The sequence below is a fragment of the Geotrypetes seraphini genome, chromosome 9, assembly GCF_902459505.1.
Source record: "Geotrypetes seraphini chromosome 9, aGeoSer1.1, whole genome shotgun sequence".
Lineage (NCBI taxonomy): Eukaryota > Metazoa > Chordata > Amphibia > Gymnophiona > Dermophiidae > Geotrypetes > Geotrypetes seraphini.
This window is the reverse complement of record NC_047092.1, coordinates 164,173,859-164,195,583: the sequence shown is the minus strand read 5'-3', so window position 1 is coordinate 164,195,583 and position 21,725 is coordinate 164,173,859. Positions and strand designations below refer to the sequence as shown.

Genomic DNA, 21,725 nt, shown 5'->3' with positions numbered 1-21,725 from the left:
AAGGGTCCTCCCGTGAAAAATTTAGGACACCCCATGAAATATTCAGTTCTTTCTTAAGAAATGTTCACATATCAATATCAAATCTTATTTATCTTTGGAAAAAAAAGTGATACAATTGCAGGTAAACAACAAAGATTTTCCATGAAACAAAAGATATCCCAAAAATGTATATTCTAACTGAGTAATAAATTAGCACACACCCCCCACATATCCTCCCACTTAAAGTGTCTCAAATCACACACAGGTGTATCACATCAGGTGCACATGATTAGAACATCGTTACTCAGCATTTTGAAGGAGGTTTGCCCTCCTTAAGCCTCAGACATTTAGTTTGGTGTGTTCATGACTGCTTCGGTGAGAGTGAACACCATGGTGAAATCATGTCTGAGGCCTTCAGAAAGAAGTTTGTAGCAGCTTATAAGGGATTTAAAAAGATCTTGAAAGAATTTGACATTAGCCATTCCATGGTCCGGAAAATAGTGTACAAGTATAGGCCTTTCAAACAACTGCCAACATGCCCAGGTCTAGCCGTCAAGCAAGTTGACACCCAGAGCAAGACCGCAAGATGCTAAAAGAAGTCTCCAAAATCCCTCAAATGTAATCATGGGACTTACAGGCTCTTGCTACTGTTGATGTGAACGTGCATGTCTCTACAATCAGAAAGCAACTATACAAATTTATCTTGCATGGGAGGAGTGCAAGGAGGAAACCTTTTCTTTCTAAGAGAAACATCAAGGCCAGACTGAAGTTTGCCAGAGAGAACATAGACAAACACCAGGACTTCTGGAAAAGTGTTCTATGGACAAATAAGTCTAAAATTGAATTATTTGGACACAAGAAAAGAGGACATGTTTGGCGTACACCAAATACAGCATTCCAGGAAAAGAACCTCTTACCAACAGTGAAGCATGGAGGTGGAAGTGTCATGGTTTGGGGATGCTTTGCTGCAGCAGGACCTGGCCAGCTCACCATCATATAATCCACCATGAATTCTACCATGTATCAGAGGGTGCTTGAGGAACATGTGAGACCATTTGTAAGAAAATTAAAGCTGAAGCAGAACTGGACCCTGCAACTTGACAATGACCCAAAACATATCGGTAAATCCACTATGGACTGGCTGAAAACTAAGAAATGGAGAGTCCTGGAGTGGCCGAGTCAAAGCACTAATCTTAATCCCATTGAGATGTTGTGGGGTGATTTGAAACGGGCTGTACAAGCAAGACACCTCTCAAACATCTCACAGCTGAAAGAATTCTGCATTGAGGAGTGGGCCAAACTTTCCTCAGACCGATGTCAGAGACTGGTAGATGGCTACAAGAAGCATCACATTGCAGTTTTCAACTAAAGGAGGTAACACTAGCTTTTAGGATGTAGGGTGTCCTAATTTATTCCTCAGTTAGAATACACATTTTTGTGGATCTCTTTTGTTTCATGATTAAATCAAGGAAAATTTTTGTTGTTTACCTGCAATTACATCACTTTCTTTACCAGAGATAAAAAAAGATTTGACATCGATATGTGAACATTTCTTAAGAAAGAACTGAATATTTCATGGGGTGTCCTAATTTTTCACACACTGTACAGTATGTCAGTACTGCTGCTTACACATGTAACATCCCAAATTAAGCTGCTCTTTTTTTTTTTTTTACATCTTAAATTCACAGGACCTCCTGCATGTTTTTACATGTATTTTATAAAAAAAACCTCTGTGTTCAAGCCTTTTGTAAAATATTCAGGAAATTTTCAATATCCCTACTTGGTTGTACCTTTTCTGACCTAGATATCGTATGCAAAATAGAGCTTAATATCTTACTAAATTAAGTTTTCTGGTAGATCACCTTTGTGCCTCCTCAGATTCAGTAACTGAGATCATTTTCATAGTATCCCATTTCAAATTGCTGCAGAAAAGAATTCAGTTACTCCAGGCATATCAACAGAGCTACTGTTTGCAAAATAGTTTTGTTTTCAGTATGACAGACATTCCTGAACCTGTAGGTAGGGTCATTCCATGTCAAGTGGTCCAATATTGAAACTCATCCCCATTTGACCTCCTTCAAATTGAATAAAATGGTTTATAGTTTATTATTTATATTCCACTCACGCCAGCCTGGCTCCCCTCTGGACCAGGAAGTGACGTCAGAGGGAAAGCCAACGCTAGCTCAAGCAGCAGGCCAGAGAAGCTGCTCACGCTGGCAGAGATTTAGAGAGGTAGAGGGGAAGGGAGGATGCCAGTGTGGCATGAGGGGTGGGGTGGAGAGGAAGATGCCGCCTACACTTGCTATGCCACTGAATATAACCCCTAAAAATTTGTGCAAAGTTTGGAATGTAACATTAGTTTACCTCCCCTTTTATGAACCACAAAGTAAGCAAAAAATGTTAGAAATTTTAATGCCTACTTTGACTCCTCATTGCTTCTGTTTTTATTTCAATTGAAGTCATAACTGTACCAACAGTCATAGCATATGACAATCACATTGGATTCACATTAAAGAGGCTTTGCAGCCAATTGAAAGCAAAGATATAATTACACAAAGAAAGTATATTAGTGCTTTATACAAATTTTGGCTGTTTTATGGGTGTAAATTTTGGCCAGAAGTTAGATCTCAAATGCATGTATTATTCACATGCATATACATGCAGTGTTAAAAAAGGACATCCTATTGTGTAATGTCCAAATGAGCTAGAGGTATGAAATTGCATGGTGCAGCTAAGCTTGTTGGACTTGCCATGCTAACTCAGTTTACGACATCCACTGTTTACACATACACTTGTAAATGGCCCATCAAAATGGACACTAAAGCTGATAATCCTCCTTCATTTATTCAATTTGTCAACCTGCTGTGTTGTGTCAAATATTTTCCTGTGCAGTGATTTAGAGCTACAGCCTTGGTACCCTGAGGTTGTGGGTTCAAATACCGCACTGCTCCTTGTGACCCTGGGCAAGTCACTTAATCCCAATTGCCCCAGGTACATTAGATAGAATGGGAGCCTGCCGAGGCAGTTAGGGAATAATGCTTGAGTACCTGAATAATTTGTAATCCACATAGAATTGTAGGATATGCGGAATATAAATTATTAAATAAAAAATAAAAAAACTTTGTGGTCCCCCCGTGATACAACAAAGCACACACCAATGATCTGAGTGGTATGTTTGGGTTCAGCACAAAAAATTATACTTGAAATATGAGTTCTAGCTTGGTCGAGCAACTAACTTTTCCACAACCTGAACCAAAAGTTGACATATTTTCACTATCTTCAATGGAACAAAAAAGTGGCCTGAATAACGAGGCCCCTAACTTTAGAAGAAGTTGAGATCTTGCTCTAAGACTTTGCACATATTAATTGCATGTCCTATTGTACTTCCAGTAAAAATTTCATCAACTTCTAAGATGGTCATGTGGGGAAGCCTAGACCACTTGACATGGAACAGTGCTGTAGTCAAATCCTTCTTGCAAGAATTCTTGTAGGGAGATTTATTAGCATTCTTTTGCTCCGCCTCCCATCCCTCTGGGCTGTCCTCCAATTTCTCAGTTGGCTTTCTACAAACAAGATGGTAGGAGCCTGTCTTTTATGCTCATGTCTATTTTCAATTAAATTTGGTCTTTTTTGCTAACCATTTGCAAGGCTTTTCAGTGCTGCAGAGGATCCACTATTAGGACAGCTCTGGCTGCGGGAGAGTGCAGACTCTGAAGTCGAGGGTCTGCTTCCAAGGAGTAGATTGCTTTGCAGCGCACCCACTTGGACAGCCTGCAATAACAGTTCAGGGGCTCAGGGACCATTCCATTGGGAGCAAGACTTGCCCCAGGTTCAACCTGGGCTTGAGTGCAGACTCAGTGGCTCCATGATGGTTTTTCCAGGATCAGGGCAAACTGCTTTCCTCCCACCTTTTGTGTGCGCAAGGTCCAATGAGGGTTGAGGTCTCTGGCCAGTTCGTTGGCCTGAGAGACAATCCAAAGACACATACAGTCTGGATTTCAGGCTTGTTGAGGCAGAAGTTACTATTACTACTAGTTGTTATTTCTGTAGTGCTATCAGACGCACACAGCACTGTACATCAAACACACACGAGACAGTCCCTGCTCAAAAGAGCTTACAATCTAATTATGAAAGACATATTGGAAAAAAATAGTGAATCAATATATGCTGCTCATGTTGAGAAATATAAAGGGAGAAGAGATAGAGAGGATAGGGGCTGTAGTGGGAAAAACAAACAAATATGGTGCTTTGCAAATTGGTAGGATTAAGACCTAAATGCAGTATCAAAAATGTGGGCCCCTCAGCCTGGACTTGAATACCGCCAGAGAGGGAGCCCAACATATCAAGTCTGGTAGGTCATTCAAGGCATAAGAAGCGACAAGGCAGAAGGGATGGAGTCAGGAGTTGGCCATAGAGGAGAAGGATACAGGCAAGAGACATACCTGATGAACAGAGTTCCCAGGGTGGCGTGTAAGAAGAGATAAGAGAGGAGAAATATTGAGGCGCTGCAGAATGAATACACTTGTAGGTCAGTAAGAGGAGTTTCAACTGTTTGCGGAAGCAGACGGAGCCAATGAAGCGACTTGAGGAGGGGGTTAACATTAGTGTCCTACTCAACCACAAATCCCAAGAAGCATTTATGACACCAAGTTGCCAGCTGAACCTTTACACATCGGAGAGAGGTTATCAGCCTTTTGGGGAGCATGGGCGTAGATCACCACAGACCTCTGGATACTTGACATTATATGGGAAGGATACAAGCTTGAGTTATTTCATCCCCTCCTGGACCTTTTCCTAGACTCTCCAGCTGGGAGGCTGGAAAAAGTGACCAAAGTCCAAGCAACAGTACAAAGGTTGCTGGATCTGAAAGCCATAGAGCCCATACTAGAGGAAGGCTTGGGATCTGGTGTATGTCTTTCAGGCCTGTAGTCTTAATCTGGTCCTCCGGGCACTGGCTAGAGCGCCCTACAACCCTCTGGAGCAAACCTCTCTGATGGACCTCACCATCAAGTCAATGTTTTTGGTGGCGTTTACCTAAGCCTGATGAGTGTCAGAACTACAGGCTTTGTCATGCAGAGATCCCTTGCGCAGAATTTTGGATTCAGATGTGGTTTTTTAACAGTCCCACTTTTCTTACTGAAAGTGGTTTCCAGTTTCCACATCAACCAAGAATTACGGTTGCCTAACTTCACTCCCTCGGGATCGAGAAAGAGTGATCAGGTGCCAAAATTGTTGGATGTGTGGAGACTCTTACTGCAGTATCTAGAGGTTACTAATGAATTTCAATTGTCTGATCATCTATTCATATTGGTGGGGACTGCACGTAAAAGTCAACTTGCCTTGAAAGCAGCCATTTCCAGATTAATCCATATAGCCATTTCTTCAGCCTATATTGGAAGTGGAAAACGTCCACCTATATCTGTGAATGCACATTCTACTAGAAACGTATCTTCTTCATGGGTAGAATCTTTGGCGGTGTCCCTAGAAGAAATTTATTGATCTGCCATTTAATATTCTTCCCATACGTTCACAAAGTTTTACAGGGTGGGCATGGTGGCCAAACAGGACTCTGCATTCGGATCTTCAGTTCTGATAGCAGGCTCATCTGTTCATCCTAAACTTGGGGCCTTCTTTGATACATCCCACAGGTTCAGGAATGGGAGTGTCTGTTGCACTAGAAGGAAAGATTAGGTTCTTCTCTATAATCTTCTTTCTAGTAGACAGACAGTCTGAAGTCTGCCCTGTGAGATGTTCATTTGCTTGCTTACTACTTCAAAGGTGCTGGGGAATAGAGGCCACAACTGCTGTATTGAGAAATATAAGGAGTATCTCTGTAATCTCCCACACTGTTGGTGCAGGTTGCACTCAGATTAGTGCCTTGTTTGTTTTCACCTTGTTACATATTGCAAATGGTAAGTTTTGTTTGTTTTATGTAAATGATATGAGCAGAACAAACATGTTTCCTGGGGAGAATTCCATACCCCTCCCTATTCTGTTTCCTCTCTAGGGCTGACCATCTGTTTTGGTGTGAACTGAGGAATTAGAGAACAGTTCAGAGGGATGAGAGGCAGAGCAAAAGAATGCTAATAAAGCTTCCTACAAATATTCTCGCAAAAACAGATTAACTACCCATAGGTTCAGGAAAGGAGTGTCTGTCTACTAGAAAGAAGATTACCAAGGTAAAAACCTAATGTTTCCTTATTAATTTGTGCTTGTTTTGTTTTATTTAATAGTGAATTTAGTAAAAACCCACAAATTATAAGCTTTGTAGGAAATCGTGTAACAATACGAAGAGCTGATGGTTCACTGGTACATACAAATGTACCACCCTATCCTGCTATTCTTCATGAGTATGTTAGCACTTCAAAGTGGGAAAATGCAGTCAGGCTCTGTCGCTTTGTTAAGGTAATTTTTTAAAATTGATACTAAAACTTTATCAGGTAGGATTGTTTTAGATTTTGATAATCTGTTTTATCAAGTTTTATTAGCTATGTGCTAATTTTAGTAACAATTAGAAGAGTTATTACTGATTATGTGTGTGTACATGACTGTATGTTTATACTGTAAGCCGCTTAGGCTTTAAGCTGTGAAGAAATTTTTTTAATAAATAAATATAGAGCTACATTTAAGATTATTGGATCATTTACATTTTAATGTATATTTAAACATTCTATAAGAATTAAGTTGTGAAAGCATGCTGAGTAATTTTTGGAAATTATTTTAGTTTGTTTTACTGGACATTTCTAAATATGATTTCCATCTGTATTTTCAAGTAAAATATAATTGTCATCTTTTTTAAGGTTTTATATTTTGTTTTCTTTTACTTAGTTCATTTGCCATTTTGTGTCTCCTAATTTACGCTGGCTTTTACAAAGCCATAGTAGAGATTTTTACCGCAGGTCAGTGAGGTAATTGCTCCAATGCTCATAGAATTCCTATTATATGCCCATACTTGAAAAAGGGGCAAGGACTAAAGAAAAGCTGACATTTTAGACTATTGCCCATTGATACTATAAACTAAAGGCTCCTTTTACAAAGCCACAATAGAGGTTTTTACTGCAGGCCAGCGAGGTAAATGTTCCAATGCCCATAAAATTCTTATGAGTGTCAGAGCATTTACCTTGCTGGCCCATGGTAGAAACCTCTACTGCGGTTTTGTAAGAGGAGCCCTTATCTCAAAGATATAGTGGCACTAGAAAACGTTCAAAGAAGAGCGACCAAGATGATAAAGGGGATGGAATTCCTCATATGAGGAAAGACTAAAAAGGTTTGGGCTCTTCAACTTGGAAAAGAGATGGCTGAGGGGAGATATGACTGAAGTCTACAAAATCCTGAGTGGAGTAGAAAAGGTACAAGTGAATAGATTTTTCACTCTGTCAAAATTTACAAAGACTAGGGTACACTCGATGAAGTTAAAGGGAAATACTTTTAAAACCAATAGGAGGAAATATTTTTTCACTCAGAGAATAGTTAAGCTCTGGAACGCATTGCCAGAGGTTGTGGTAAGAGTGGATAGCGTAGCTGGTTTTAAGAAGGGTTTGACAAACCACAAAAGTTGACCCCAAGAATTCCATAGAGAAGAAAATCCAAGAGAAACCAAGAAGACACTGTGGAGTGATGATGGTCCTTAAAAGGACTTTAATGAAAAGAAACCAAATTCCAAATATACAATAAAACAATCCACATAAAATTGAAATAATCCACATAAAAACCTAAAGGGCCTAGTCCCCCGGTAGCCCAGGACCCAACACGGTCCGTGTTTCGATAAAATGTCTTCAGGGGTCCCAAAAAGGTCCTATAATGGTAGATACATGGTAGAACTGATATGTGTAGAGAAGAGCACTGCAAAAACCAATAGTGACTTTGACCTTGGACTTCCATAGGATTACAGTGTGTGTGGAGTACTGGTTGAGCTGTGGAGAGGCTGTCAGAAATGTACTGAAGATATGATTGGGTGCAGCAAGAGTTTGGGCCTCCCCCCACCAGCAAATTTGAAGATGAACAGATGGTCAAATTTTACTAGTAGACAGATATGACATACAGTATAAGTTAGGATCTCCTCAGCCTGGAAACTTTGGCAGTGGGTTGGAGGAATCCATGGGTTTCTAGAGGTTGAAGTCTGCAGATTCTGGTTGAGATATCTGATGTTGTAGCTATAGTTAAGGAGTTTAAAATTCAGTATTGACCTAATTTAATCATAGATAAATAAGGGAAAGAGTTTTTGCTGTTCAGAGTTGCATGGGAAAAAGAGGGGGAAGGAAGGGATAGGGTTGGCTGGTAGGGTATGGGTGATATATACTGTGATTCAACTCACAACGAGTAAAAATTGAGTGGTTGAGGGTACATTAAATGAGAGGTAGGGGGAGGGTAGTTTTGTGGTTGTAATGCCTAAAAGGGACCTAGATGCTCTACTGGAAAGTAAGTGGAGGGGAAGGACTGGTTACTCAAACCCTCTGTTCTCTGTCTAATGGAGGAATGCTAGAGAAATTAGTCCAAAATTTTTTTTTAGAAAATCGTCTACTTCTATGTCCAGCTGTTTGATTGTCCAGACTGATAGTACATCTATCTTTATGCTACATTCTCATCCAAAAAATTGTCCTCAAATGTCTAGAACCAGACCATTTTGTTTTTTGTTTCTTTTTTTCTAAATTCTTTATTCATTTTTCATCTTACATCAAGTACACAATATTACATCATTTGGATGTGGGAGGGGCCAGCAAAGTAATGGACTGACCACCCAGACATGGCAGCAAAGTAGTTGGGCACATTAAAGGACACTGCTTTGAACTTTATAAAAAGGGTGCCACTCTGAATTGACATCCCAGTCATTAGTAGTGGTATAGAAGCTAACAATAAACATCTCACCACAATCCCTAGCAGCTCATGGTGAGATCCCCATAACATCCACAAAATCCACTATACCCACTTGTCTATAACCCCAATAGCCCTATGGCAGTACATTAGGGTTTGGGGGGTTTGGGCTCACATTTTCCACCATTAATGTAATGGTTAGAGTGGCTTTTGGGCTGGCTCCTCCTCTCTATGGTTTCCGAGCCCACCCCTCAGACTGCTTAAGCCACCTCTATAGAGCTACTAAGCTTTTCTATGCCAGGTGCTGATGTTCTGGAGGCAGGTATGTATGTTTTTATTCCAATTTTTATGGCGGTATGGGGGGGTCAGTGATCACTGGGGGAGTGTGTGGGGTCTGTACTTTGTGTCTGCAGTAGTTATCAGGTCACTTCTGGGCACTTAGACCTGTTTTTAGATCGCCTGAGTTACAACGTATAAGTTCCATCCTGGCAACCTCGTAAAACTTTTGATTATCTCTGCAGTACAACTAAGTCTAAGTCAGTCCACATCCCACCCTAACCACTCCTTCGAAAACGCCACTTTCAACTCTGGGCGCACAGCAGAATTCAGAGGCCTAAAAAGTCTCTGGATACATCTAAAAACCCATTTTGATTATCAACACTTGGACGACCTGTCTTTTAGGTCATCCAAGTGCCAATTTGGGCGGGTTTTAGACGTATTTCTGTTTTTGATTATGAGCCCCATAATATCTAGAAACAAATGTTTAAAAAGAGAACTAAATAGAGCAAACTCCAAAACAGAGTACTTGGGAAGGAACTAATTCATAAAATTAACTTAAAACAAGGCCAGTTCAATGCTCTTAATATATATACTAAATGTGTTTTTATTGGTTTTTACTTCCTAGGAGCAAACTCTTTGGGCTTGCCTTGCTGCCATGGCAGTTGCCAATAAGGACATGACAACAGCAGAAGTGGCATATGCAGCAATTGGTGATGTAAGTAATGATATTTTGTTTCTAACCAATTAGTTGCTGTTCTTATGATCTCTATTACCATTCATATAAAAGTAGCAATATGCGTGCTAGAAAATAGCAAGAATTTCTCTAACGTCATTGAGGTTTGTAATGAGCAATTATGAGAATGTCAGCAACTTCTTGCTACTTTTCAGAAATATTGTTTTAACATTAATTTAGTTGAACTGCTAATGTATTTTTTTAATAGATTGACAAAGTTCAGTACATCAATTCAATCAAAGATCTGCCATCCAAAGATTCAAAAATGGCTCATATCCTGCTGTTCAGTGGAAATATTCAAGATGCTGAAGCAATTCTTCTTCAAGCTGGTCTCATTTATCAGGCTATTCAGATCAATATTAACCTGTACAACTGGGAAAGGTAATAAAACAATGGTAATATCTCATTTTAGATCAACGTAAAAACTTTGCTTTCTCATCCATTTTACACTAAATATATTTGAGACTTTTGATCAGTGATAAAGGGGCTCATTTTCAAAGCACTTAGACACACAAAATACTATAGTGCTTTGAAAATGAGCCCCTAAAGTAGAAATAATAAACCCCCTTTTTTACTAAGGCGCGCTAGCCGATTTAGCGTGCGCTAAATATTAGCGTGCGCTTAGTGCTAACGTGCCCATTATATCCTATGATCAATGTATAATATTTTATTAACAACCAATCAATACTATAAATAACACACAGCTATATATATCATCTGAATGAATCACAAACTTTATCTAAATAATATTTCTTTCACATTAAAACTCAATGGGAAATATTCCCACTGAGATGGAAAACCTGGAGTGGATAAGATTCAACCACTGCTCCGTTCACAACACCATAGCCAGATCTCTCAATGGTCCCAATTTCATTTGCTGTATTCCAAATTGTAACTGAAGTCTCAACAGTCATAGCCAGACTAGATGGTATCCTGGCTCTCTGACAACGCCGTTGATCTCTGCATAATTCTCACCCAGCCAGCCTAATGCAGAACTGCGTTTCGCTGAATCAGCGTCTTCAGGAGCTGCGACTGCTTCAGGTTTTCATTGCTCTATTCCAACTCTTGTTAGTCTTCACTTTTTCATACAGCAGCAACAGCATGATGTTCAAAACCTTCATATCGACTTCCCACCACGAGGAACCAAAGACAGATATTATATCCTATAGATGCATTAGCATTTAGGGCGAGCTTAGTAAAAGGACCCCAAAGTAAATACACTAAATGATAAAAATAATAAAGGGACATAATGGTATTATTTTAACTTAGAATACAAAGAGGGGAATTTTTGAAGGAATGTCCATTTTCAATCAGGAAAAATGTTGGGATTTCCTGTTGAAAATACAAGAGAACATCCAAAAAGAACAACCATTTTCCAAAATAAAACATCCAAATTATGAACACCAAAATACCAGGGATAAGAATGCCTGTCTGGCAGCATTTGTATGAAAATGGCCAATCAAGACATCCCTGCAGAGCAGAGGGGTAGTCTAATGGTCAGTTCAGTGGACATTAATTCAGGGCATCCAGTTTATATTCCACTGCAATTATTTTATTTTATTTTAAATGGTGAGCCCTCTAGAGATAGGGAAGTACCTGAATGTGCACCACCTCAATAGCCTTCAGGCTTACAGGTGTCTTTAATATTTAGGTACAGTAGGTATATCTCTGGTTCTGAAGATCTCACAATTTAAAGGTTAAAAAATAAAATAAAAAGTTGAAGTGGAGATATTTAAACTGTTATCCGGATAGCTAATCAGATAACGTTAGGACAGCTGCTATTCTGTCCCAGTTTCATCCAAATAGTTATGTAGATAGTGTCTGAATGTTACCACTATCTGGATAACTTCTGATTCTACCCATACACCACCCCAGTGTTTTCTGGACAGTGCCAGAGAAGTCAGTAATGATTTTCACTGGTATTGTTTGAATACTGCTACTGGAAATCACTAGATAGCCCTGACCAGATGCACTTATCCGGATAGTACGTGCTGTTAACTGGATAACTGCTTTTGAATATTGACTACAAAAGTATTTTGTTACCATATCTGTGACCAGGAGGATTAGAAATGATGTTTAATTATCACATCAAAGATTATTTCAATAGATTGGGCAAAACACTAAAATCACAACTGCAAATACCACCTGGGCACGCCCTCCAACTCCAAACCACCAGACGGCAATCCTACTCCCAGATCATAGCTATTGGAACCAACTATCCCCTCTCCTTCTCCCCTCCCCCCCCATCAGATCCCTTAAAGTACCCCTGAACTTTAGGAGAGCAATAAAAATCAACCTCTTCCCAAAAATACCACCTATGTAAGTTAACTGAAGAGAACAACTGTATTAATTTATAATGATCAGATTGTATACTGATTTTGACTTCTGTATATGTCTAACAAAGGCGACATAAGATTATGTACACATGTATATTCTCAATTTGATTGTCTATGCATTATATATTGTAACTTAAATTTATCAGATTATATGTTAACTTTGACCCTCTGTCTAACCAAGATGATCTAAGACCACTGAGCTCGTCGGAGAGGACGAGATGTAAAACAAACCAACCAAATATATGAATGGAGTGAGCAAGTAAGCTTGAATGATTTGAACTTGGGTCTCTACTAGGTTTAGAGTCTACTGCACAGACCTGCTTGCTGTGGTTTTATGTCAGGAAGCCTAGTTTCATTTTCTGTAGTCACTTTCAGGGGTATGGGAGGCACATAGCAACCACTGGGGAATTAAGGAGGTAGAGAATGACATGGGGAAAAAATTTGTCCCCGTCCCCACCAGCTCATCTCATTCTTAGTTCAAATAATTTCTCCTATACCCATCAGAAGCAGCACTCTATTGTGTATACAACACAGGAGCTATAGAGTTTTAACAGCTGCTGCACTTCCTCATGATTTTTAGGTTTTTTAGTAGTTAAAAAAAAAAACTAAAAAGAAATACAGCGGCTGCTAAAACTCTATAGCTCCTGTGTTGTATACACAATAGAGTGCCACTTCTGATGGGTATAGGAGAAATTATTTGAACTAAGAATGAGACAAATTTCATCTTTTTGTATGTCTTCAAGATAAGATATTGTGAGAATTGTATGACTGGTCTGCTGCTATATTTAAATTGGTAAGCTTTTATATTATCTGGCATCTTGTTGGATCTTTTTCATTTTATTGGCAAGAAATTTGGAGGACTAATAGACTCATGGACTAATTAACATATTCTTACCTGTATTTGTTTATACTGTATATTCATTATTAATACAATTTATGCTTTACTCCAGAGCACTAGAATTAGCTGTGAAGCATAAAACGCATGTCGATACAGTTTTAGCTTTCCGACAAAAGTACTTGGAGGACTTCAGTAAAAAGGAAACTAACCAACGATTTTTGCAATATGCAGAAGGTGTAAGTATAGAGTCCAGAAATATTAAGAAATTACTTTTTTTTATAGATATCCATTACTGTCCCTGGAAATGTAACCATTTTTGTGGATGTCACAAGAATTCCTAACTGATGCTACATGTAGGTTAGGAATAACTGGTAGCAGATACCATATTTCTGTTTCAAAATGATCTGCCTTCATATAAAGCAACATAAAGATAAAATCTTCTTAAAGTTGTGATGCTGTAGAAATAAGGTGTAACACAAAAATCCATGAATGCATTTGCTCCCTCATTTTCTTAAATTTCCACCTCTGTTTTTGCTTTATTTAATATTCCCTTTTACGAGAGGCATTCAATAATTTACCTGAGTATGAAAGAAAGTAGCAAGCGTGTTGAAACAAGTCTATGCATGTTGTGACATCTCAAGGTTACTCATGCACAGTTGTGGCTCAGTGGGAGTCTAACATTCCAAGAGATAGGATGTCAGGAGAGTCCTCGTGCGAATCAAGTAAGAAACTGCTAGATTTAGAGCACCATTCAGTGATAAATTTTCTTACAAAAGAAGAGAAAAAGCCAAAGGATATTATGAATTCATGACTGCAGTTTATGGTGAGTATGCCTCATCAGCCTACAAAGTAAAATTTTGGAACAAGCAGTTTTAGTGGGGTAGAGAGTCAATTGAAGATGACCCTCACACTGGACGGCCTGTGGAAGCAACTTCCACTGAAGCGTGCAAGAAAGTCAAAGATTTAATTTTGTTAAGACAAATAGCTGAAGAAATGGGCATCTCGGCAGGTACAGTTTGGAAAATAATTCTTGAAAAGTTGGGCATATCCAAGGTTAGTGCAAGATGGGTTCCAAGAATGCTGACATCATATCAGAAGGCCACGAGGCTCCAGTGCTGTCAGGAGAACTTGGAGATGCTCTGTGAAGACCAAGTAAATTATTTTCATTGTTTGGTGACTGGAGATGAGACATAGGTCTATCACAGAGATCCTGAATCCAAAATGGAGTCAATGCAGTGGAAGCACAAGTCATCCCCCATCCCCCAAAAAGTTCAAGTCAGAAACATCTGTAGGCAAAGTCATGGCAACTGTCTTCTGGGATGATGAAGGACTTTTGCTTCTAGAGTTAGACAATCATAACTGGGGAGAGTTATGCCAACACAATGATCGCTTTGCAGGATTCAAGGAGGAAAAAAAAATGAGGAAAACTGCTTTACGACAATGCGCTGGTGTACATGTCACAACAACAAGCTGCTATCTGAGAATGTGGGTTTCAGCAACTGAACCATCCACCCTACAGTCCTGACCTGGCTATTTCAGATTATTTCCTGTTCTGAATTTTGAAGAAATCTCTCCATGGATAGTGAAGACATCAAGGAAGCTGTACATCCTGATTTGAAGGTCAAACAGAAGAATTATTTTCAAAGAGGTTAAAGTTCATAAAATTTTTATTGAAAGTAAAAATGAATGAAGTATATTGAAAAATAAAACAAATTTTTTTGAAAACTCTTTTCTTTCCTACTGAAGTAGCTAAATGATTGAACACCCCTCATATTCTGTATATTTGTTCAGTTCCACATATTGGGGCTCTTTAACTAAAGTTCAGTAAGGTACTTGCCTTATATTAATAGCAAAAATTAAAACACAATCCTCCTGATTCAATAAATGGCCCACAATTGGGCATACAACTATAGAATAGACTGTTGGTGCTTAATTGGCAATAGCTATCAATAACTGGCCTTAACAAGCACTAATTGGTATTATTATTTATTATTAAAGTACATAACTGATCTATGCCCCTATTTTATAAACAGTGCTCCATATTTGAAGGTAACAGTAGGGAACAAGTTCATAAATAAAAATATAAATACAGCTAAGCCACAATGGCTCACCATACCCCCCTGAACATATTCCCCCTTGATCAGTACCCCCCAAACAGTTCCCTTCCCAAATACTCCCCCAGTTCTAATTCCCCTCCAGATCACTCTCTGGACTGGAAAACCCTGCCCCTCAACAGAACACTCCACCCCCCAAGAGTCCTAGCCGCCTTCTCTCTTCCCCCCTCCGGTGACCTAACCAGAGTCTGTATTAGTAGTTCAGCAGACTTAGGCGGTTGCCATCCAAAAGGACATCTCTACTCTCTAGTGTTAGTCTTGTGGTACTATTGCTGGGGATAATCCTGGGAAAATTAGGAGGGGAACCACTGAAGTAAAAATACATTTTTCCAGGTATATCTGGTGGGGAGGGGGGTATGGCTCTTGGGCGACAGGGTTTTCCTGATAGGGTGATATGTCCGTCAGAAGGGATCAGATTGGCAAGATGTGTGTGTGTGTGTGGGGGGGGGGGTCAAAAATAAATTCTGACCTGTGGGTTGGTAGGGGAAATGAGAACTGCGGCAAGTGCAGGATGGGGATCACCCACTGCAAGCCTGATTCCCCCTCCCACACTTACTTGGAGGGAGGAGGGATTGGAAGGCTGGGGAGGTACCCACAGCAGCACTTAGCCTGTTAGCAGCTGATATGGATGACTGCTTATAGCACAGTTTCACTTATCACCTCTTACAGTAACTGCAACCATGCTATCAGCGGTTGTGTGATTTTGATCCACATGCTAGCCAGCAAAGCAGATCACACTACTGCTCCACTCAAGCCCATCCACCACCCGTTGCTGTGTTAAGCAGCTAGCATGAGATTTTTACTGCATTGGCTAGTTTAACGTGCTTTGGACTTTAGCCGCAGGTCTTCACTAACATTTAACACATAGTAAAACCGACGCTTGCTGCTTAACACATTTTCTCAGTTCAATGGTCTACTTCAGTACAAATATTGCAAAATGTTAGCAGTCAAGCAGTATTGAAAATGTCATGATACTGATAGATTTCTTTTTTGTGTGTGTAATAGTGTACACTAGTGCTGCCCGATTTGTGAAAATAAATTTCGATTCGATTCAGCCTATTGAATCGATTTTTCGATTCAATTTTCCTGCCCAATTGGGTGTTTTTTTTTAAACATCCTGGTGGGTTTATTTTATAGCCTCTTCACCCCCTTTGCCCTCTCCTAACCACACTGGGCTGTGGTGTAAACAAAATAAACAAACAATAAAGACTTTTCCTCTCTCTGTTAAATCATAATTCATGTTCGCGGTCTAACAGCAGCTCTGGCAGAATACACGTTTCAAATCTGACATATTGTAATCACAAAACAAAAAATAAAATTAGTTTTCTACCTTTTGTTGTCTGGTCATTATTCAAATCTTGTTGGTCCCAGGCTCTGGTTGCCTTCTGATAACTTGCTTGCCAGGATCTCCTTCTTTCTTCTTTCTCCGTGCTAACCATCAATCTTCCATCTCTGTCCTCCCCTTCTGTTTCCCTTCCCTCTCCCAGAGGTCTGGCATCTTTCCATTTTTTCGTCTCCATCCACAGATCCACCTTCTCTCAACTACCCTTTCATCCAGCATCGCTCCCTCCTTCCCCACCACCCCAGGGTCCACCATCTCTCCCTTTCTGTTCCTTTCAACCTTAAATCCCATTGTCCACCATCTCTCTCCCTCTCCTCTGTTTTAGACCCATTATTTCTTCCCCCCAAAGTCCGGCATATGACCCCCCCTTCCCTCCCTCCCTCCCTCCCTTTGTGTACTTCTACACCAGGGCTCCCTCCCCTAAACATCTGCACCCCCCCTGAAGGCCTACACCCCACCCTTGAAGACCAGCCTGTCCCCCCTGAAGGCCTGCACTCCCCTGGAAGGCATGTACCACCCCTCCTGAAGGCCTACACCCCACCCCTGAAGACCATCCTGCACCCCCCCTGGAAGGCATGTACCATCCCTCCTGAAGGCCTACACCCCACCCCTGAAGACCATCCTGCACCCCCCCTGGAAGGCTGCATCCCCCCTGAAGGCATGTACCACCCCACCCCCCAGAAGGCCTGCCTGTCCCTTCTGAAGGCCTGTACGCCCCCAGAAGGCCTGCACCCCCCTCCCACCGGAAGGCCTGTACCCCCCATGAAGGACTACACAACCCCTCCCCTCGGAAGGCATGCACCCCCCCACGAAGGACTACAACCCCCCTCCCCCCAGAAGGCCTTTGTGTTTAATTTATCGAAATTCTCTGATGTCAGAGAAGGGTCGGGACCACAGCAGAGGGAAGACAACTTGGACAACCTATGGCAGCTTACAAAGATCGCTAGAGCCAATGATCTTCTTCTGCAGGGCAGGCTGCTGAATTTCAGTAAATTGCTGTGGGAAGCCGGACACTAGCGGGTAAGCCACTTCCCAACTGACCCTCCCCACTTTCCCTCTAAAGCAGGAGCGGCAGGCCAGCAAGAGTCAGCCCTGCCGCTCCTGCTTGAGGGGGGAGGTTCAGTCAATGAATCATGAGGCCGATTTTTTTGGTGGAGTAAATCAATTCGAATCGATTCACCCGAAGTGAATCGGTGAATCGGGCAGCACTAATGTACACATATAGGACTTGTGAAATCTTGTTGCTTAGTTTCCTGTTTCACTCATAGAATTCTTATTTTATATACATCATTTACATCCATAAACTTCAGTAGTGTCAGTGTTATATATGGTAGGGCTGAATTTTAAAACTGCCCATAATCACAAAATATTACAAATTGCAGTGAATAAACAGGTTTAAAGCTATGTCTTAATAATTGCAGCTAAGCATTCTTAAAGCCAATCAGAGACTGTTGTCACATCTGTTGCATTACATTTGTGGGTATGTAATTGTACTATTCATATTAACTCATTGTTTTTCATACAGGTGGAAGTAGAATGGGATAAAATTAAGGCCAAAATTGAGATGGAAATTGCTAAAGAACGCGAGCGAATGTCAACTAATTCATCTCTATCAAAGAGAAACAGTATATCTTCACAGCGTTAAACCTGCTAATTCTAATGTACATAGCCACCATTTTTGCTTTTCAAAACCCATCCTTTAGTAGTATAGTAATAGTAAAACTTAGGAAACAAATATCAGCTGATTTAAAGAAAACTGTTGTGATATATTTAATTTTTGATTGAGTAAAAAAGGCATATTTTTAATTGCAATTAAATAATATTTCCATTTTTGTGGTAACTACCAGTTTGTAAATAATAGATAAATATTGCACCCATTGTGTAATTTTAGATGACCATAGTGGAGATCACATATTTATTTTCCAATCCATCTTCCTCATTTTTGCCATACTTCAAAAGCAAATTAGGCCAATGACGTTGTGGGGCTGCCACTGAACTGCTCCATAGTTGGAACCTTGCCTACTGTACTTGAATATTTTAGTCCAGTTCCCAATCCTGGTCCTGAAGGCATCCCAGTCACTCGGCTTTCTGAATATCTACAATGAATATTCATGAGAAAGATTTGCATGCTCTGCCTCCACTGCATGTAAAATCTCTCATGAATATTCATTGTGGATATCCTGAAAACCTGACTGACTGGAGTGCCTCCAGGACTGGTTAGGAACCACAGCTTTAGTCAGAGAATTTGATACATTTTAGATGAGCCGTGCTTATATATTAAATGGAAAAAAGAATAAGAAACAATGTTAACATTTTATTCAGTATTTAAAACTTTAATTAAATATTGTCTGACTTAAGTAGCTTTGTCATCCCTACTAAGAATTTCACATTAGGAAAAATCATTAATGCTGATGATTTAAATTTTTCAAAAATATTTATTGTCGTTGATGTCCCAATTGATGTTTTTCAGGCTCATTTTTTCTTTTCATTTCTCTGTCCTACATATAATGTTCATTTCCTGGTTTCCCCATTTAAAAAAAATTAGATTCGTGTATAATTCATTCATAAACCTCAATACTTTGTATTGAGTATTTAATTCTGACATTGTTTCTGTTCTCTTTTCTAGCTTATAGAATTTAATAGTATTTTGGCAGCATAGATACTGGATAAGGAGATAAACTTAAAATAGGTTTTAAACTATTTGACACCTGAAGGCTTTGTAAGATTCGATGTTATCAAATTAATCTTTTTCTGTATGAGGCAAGACTACATATGGACAGTAGTATAACACTTAGGTATGACTATATACCTTGCCTTTGGGATCATAGACCTAGATTCTGTAACCAGCGCCATTGTCTGGCCGCCGATCGCGTGTGAATCACACTATGGTGCCAGGTACAGAATTGCGCCCATAGCAAAGGTAGGTACCAGAAAGGTAGGCCAGGGTTTTCCTGGCCTACATTTCCAGCGCCTACCTATGATGTGAATTGCGCCTCCGTAGGTGCTTTAGGCTGCCTAACGCATCTTCCGGCATTAGCCACACCCACAGTGGTGTTAGATGACCTAAAGCGCCTATGGAGGCACGATTCCAGCGCCAAATTTTTAGGCACCGGTAGGTGTCTTGAAATTCAGTTTAAAATGTTGCTTCAACAGCATTTTTTACTGAGTTTGGGCACCTACCAGCGCCAATAAAACAGTGCCGTTTAGAGAATCTGGGCCATAATGTATAGAATTTCCATTCATTAACCCACACTGAAAATTTAATAGTATTAACTTGCACCCCTGTTTCAGGCAATTAGCCAAAATATGGTTATGTCTGGTCCTTTTATTGATTTTTTAAAATACATCCTATGCTTGTATAGACCACAGAATTTAGTTTTATATTTACACATTTTTGTACACTGAAGGCATTTATTTTATGTAAATTTATATATCCTATTTATTAAAGTTTTTCACCTCACAATTGATTAAATGTAATCCTTAAACATTTCTCTGACACATCTGTGCTTCTAGCATCCCTGTCTTGTATTTTTAGTATGTTAATCTTAGGATTTTTCTTTGTGGTCCTACTTTACTCCTCTTGTATTTATTATTTCTGGCAATGGAGCCCTTTTCTTTTTTTTTTTATCCTCACGTCTATGGAAACCAAGAGGGGTAGTTCATAAGATACAGTAAAAGTCAGGGTGTTTCTTACTTTACAATGGGAGTCTCTAACCTGCAGTATTTTACTACCACAGGTTAGTAACTCCTGCAGTACACGAACACATCTTGTGATTAACTTCACAAGCTGCATTATTCATACTACCCAGGAGTATAGAGGCACTAATCAGAGGCCCAGTGCTTCCTGGCAACATATTAAAGGGGTTGGGCATTAATGGGAATTATTTCCGGTCACTTCTGCTCCTGCTAGCATTTGGGTTTAAAGTAGTGCCAGTGACCCTTATACAATAGTTTGATTTCTAATAGTGGTACTGCAAGACTTTTCACTAGGGGTCACCTGCACCATGTTGAACTCAGTATCAACAGGGGCATGAGTGATTGGCAATCACTCCTGCCCTAAAATTTCTAGGCCCAAAGAAAGGTGAAACTGCCTTCAGAACTGGAATTAAAACTTGTACTTTATTGTATGAATTCTGAATAAGACGTGTGACCCAACACTGACAGTGTTTCGGCTCTTACCTGCCTCAGGGGTCTTTGCGCTCTTTAATATAATGCGTCCAAATGTGAAAATCCAATGCGGTGTGTGAACTCCTCACTCAAGTGTGAAATTTAGAGATGGAAAAAATTACCCTCACCACAGTATTCTGCAGTTTGTAATTTTTTCAACAATCCTTTAGCACATCCTAAATAAACAATATTACAGTAGTCTAATTGGCAAAAATTGACTTATCAAAATTATTTCCAAACTACCCATAATTTCCTTAAAAGAAAAAATGATTTTTTACTAACCAGATTAATTTGATTCTCTAAGCTCAATAAATTATCTAATTGAATGTCCAAAACTCTAGTTTCCATATCAAAAATGTAATTACTTTGGCCAAAGTATGATAAAAGATCTAATCTAGCCTGATCTTGTGGGCCTAGCCAAAGAAACTTAATTTTGTCTATATTTATCTTTAATGGGTTGTAACCCATTTTCTGCAGTATCAACCACTAACTTTAATGCAGACCAATCAGAATCCTTATTATTAAAAGGTAAGAGAATACTGATGTCATATGCATAAATGTAACTGAATAATTAAGGTTTTCAAGTGCCTTACCCAAAGAATGTATCATAACAATAAACAATATTGGGGACAAGGGGGAGAACCCTGTGGCAACCCAAAACCCATTTTCAACTAGTAGATATAATAGACTATTTATTTTCACTCTATACGATCATTGAGATAACAGCACACCTTACCAATTCAAAATGTTGCCCTGTACACCCCTAATTTTGTAATACTTGTTTTAAAAGATTATGGTTGACAATGTTGAACACACTTAAAAGGTCAAATTGTATAAATATGGCATTCTGACCCTGACTCAAAATGGATCTACCTTTAGCCACTAAAGAACAGAGCAGGGTCTCCATACTGTAACCTGCTCTAAACCCTAATTGAATTTGATGTAATAAATCAAACTGGTCCAGATAATCTGTCATTATTTTTATTATATTTATTCATTTTCACATCAAAGAACAAAAAACTTTGACAAAGGAAATACAATATACATAACTAGTCTTATAGCCCATTACATTAACAGTGCTAGAATATGTGTGTGTGTGTCTGTATTTATTTATTTTTCTCTCTCT

General features: G+C 39.5%; 1 protein-coding gene across 6 annotated transcripts in view; it reads left to right on the top strand.

The window, feature by feature from the left end:
• IFT80 (intraflagellar transport 80) overlaps positions 1 to 19,922 on the top strand; it is a 166,646-nt gene extending 146,724 nt beyond the window's left edge. For 4 of the 6 annotated variants that reach the window (XM_033959223.1, XM_033959221.1, XM_033959225.1 and 1 more), the window contains 5 exons: positions 6,213 to 6,384; positions 9,695 to 9,784; positions 10,011 to 10,183; positions 13,089 to 13,212; positions 17,958 to 19,922. In XM_033959223.1, the coding sequence (XP_033815114.1) occupies positions 6,213 to 6,384; positions 9,695 to 9,784; positions 10,011 to 10,183; positions 13,089 to 13,212; positions 17,958 to 18,077 (679 nt within the window). In that variant the 3' untranslated portion in view covers positions 18,078 to 19,922. Of the gene's footprint in view, positions 1 to 6,212; positions 6,385 to 9,694; positions 9,785 to 10,010; positions 10,184 to 12,319; positions 12,641 to 13,088; positions 13,213 to 17,957 lie in introns of those variants that run through there. The other 2 variants (XR_004540679.1, XM_033959224.1) reach the window with 2 other exon arrangements.
• The last annotated feature ends 1,803 nt before the right edge of the window (positions 19,923 to 21,725 follow it).